Source organism: Exserohilum turcica (genome assembly GCF_000359705.1).
Source record: "Exserohilum turcica Et28A unplaced genomic scaffold SETTUscaffold_377, whole genome shotgun sequence".
Classification (NCBI taxonomy): Eukaryota; Fungi; Ascomycota; class Dothideomycetes; order Pleosporales; family Pleosporaceae; genus Exserohilum; species Exserohilum turcicum.
The window spans coordinates 1-1,894 of NW_007360222.1; the positions used below are offsets into that span (position 1 = coordinate 1).

Sequence of the window (1,894 nt, forward strand, 5' to 3'; positions counted from 1 at the left end):
GTCAGCACAACACTCTCCACCATAGTCGATTCGATGACGATCACTATGGGGTGATTCAGACGAGCCTCACATGGCCTCCTCCTACACACCACTGATCGCCGCATCCCTCCACACACACAAAACCCTCGTCCACCAAACCATGGACAAGTCCTTTATTCTGCAACCACTCCTTGCCCCTCTCTCCACGCTGACGAGGCGCCGTCCCCCCAGCACCCCAGCACCACCACCACCACCACCATCGTCGATGCGCGCTGCGAGACAAACTCTCTTTTTCCCCCGCCCCGCCGGCCCTCGTTCCTGTCTCCTGTCAGCCCTTCCCGCGCCGTGTCATCACCATGTCGTCGTCTGGTGCAATGTCTCTCGCCTAATTCCCTCGATCAATAGGCTACGTTTGCGCCGCTGCTAATACTCGTCCCCCGCTCGCTTTGCATCATTGTTGGCCCGGCATCTTCCTTGTCCGTGTCCACTTTTCGTTCTTCGGTGGTTCTTTAGCACACAGTACCTGAATCATGGGACCGCGCCATCCAAGGGCCTACCTAGTCCACGCAACCCCGACACCTGCAGTCGGCCCGAAGCGCTCTAGTTGGAGCTCGCAATCAAGCCGGTCTTGGAGCTTCTCCAAAAAATCTCTTGAAATGATCCAATTTGCCAAATCAAGCAACCAAGTCGACCGGGGCCGCTGCTGCACCGCTGCGCGACTGGCTGTGGAGCCACGGGACACTACCTCCGGTAGGGCTGCATCAACGAGGCTGCTGTTGGAGGCAGTGCTGCACCCGATATTACAGATTCAACGCTCTCGCCGCCATGCTGACAGGCGCTGCTGTTACTGTTGCTGCAAGTCATGCGTGCCGATAGACATGACGAGGGAGGGGGGGCCCAAGAGTTGCATATAGTAGTGCTCCGCAGAGTCCCCGACGACTACGCGTCCCCTATAGCTTACAACCTATAGCCACTTGGCCCGTCTCCGCAAACGCTTTGCTGCATCTATCACCGCTCTTGCAACAACTGCGAGCATGGCTTCGTCGCTTGGATGCGCGCCATTTCCTCGGGGCTACTTTGCAAACTCTACCACTTCACCACCGCCCCACCCCGGCGCCGACAACACCACAAAGTATATATGCGATGCCGTTGCCAGCTCATCTCACCGGTGGAGTTGGAATGCATGCATCTCTTTTTGGTCGCTTCAACCTCTACGTGTAGCCTCATGAGCCGCATTCCTATACCGCCCACGGCTTGCCACCCTCGGCCTCCATTGGGGGGCCCTGCATTACACACCGACAGCCACCTGTCCATCGACCCACCGCCTAACCATCTCGAATACTGTACTCACTCTTCTGGTGTAGCCGACGGCTCGTGTGCCCAAAGCAGATGGCTCACGCAGCCTTGGCACACAAAGTAGTCTCTTTTTTCCCTTCGTAGCGCATTGCACCATCCCAATTGATTAGTAGCAGACCACTAAGAAACAACACCAGCACACTTGTACACGATACACGACCGCCCTTGTCAGCCTGCATCGCCCGAACCAGACAAGCTGCATGCAATCAAGTCTGGTATGCTTTTGCTTTATGCCATGTCAATCGGCAATGGTTAAACAACCCACCACCAATAGCTATCTCACCCACCTTGAAGCTGGGGCCCCCTGCATAGCGCGCTTAGCTGTATTATTAGTAGTATTATATATTACTTACGCTTATATAGCTATATAGTAGTAATCTTAAGTGCCTAAAATTAGCTAGTATATAAGTAATAAGTAAGTAGTATTGCGTAGTTAAAATAGAAATTATAGAAGTAAAAAAGTAATACTTAAAAACTAGCTATATTACCTAAGTTTTAGTATTTTATATAGCTTAAAAACTAGCTTAAAATAGGCTTTTAGCTACTTACTAAAAAAGCT

The 1,894-nt window shown here is 52.3% G+C and overlaps 1 protein-coding gene across 1 annotated transcript; it reads left to right on the forward strand.

Annotated features, from left to right (window-relative positions):
* Positions 1-1,013: 1,013 nt before the first annotated feature.
* SETTUDRAFT_29709 (uncharacterized protein) lies at positions 1,014-1,399 on the forward strand (the record flags this gene model as incomplete). Its single annotated transcript, XM_008029769.1, has 2 exons — positions 1,014-1,111; positions 1,282-1,399. 2 exons carry the CDS (start codon positions 1,014-1,016, stop codon positions 1,397-1,399), a joined length of 216 nt encoding a protein of 71 aa, XP_008027960.1.
* Positions 1,400-1,894: the final 495 nt, after the last annotated feature.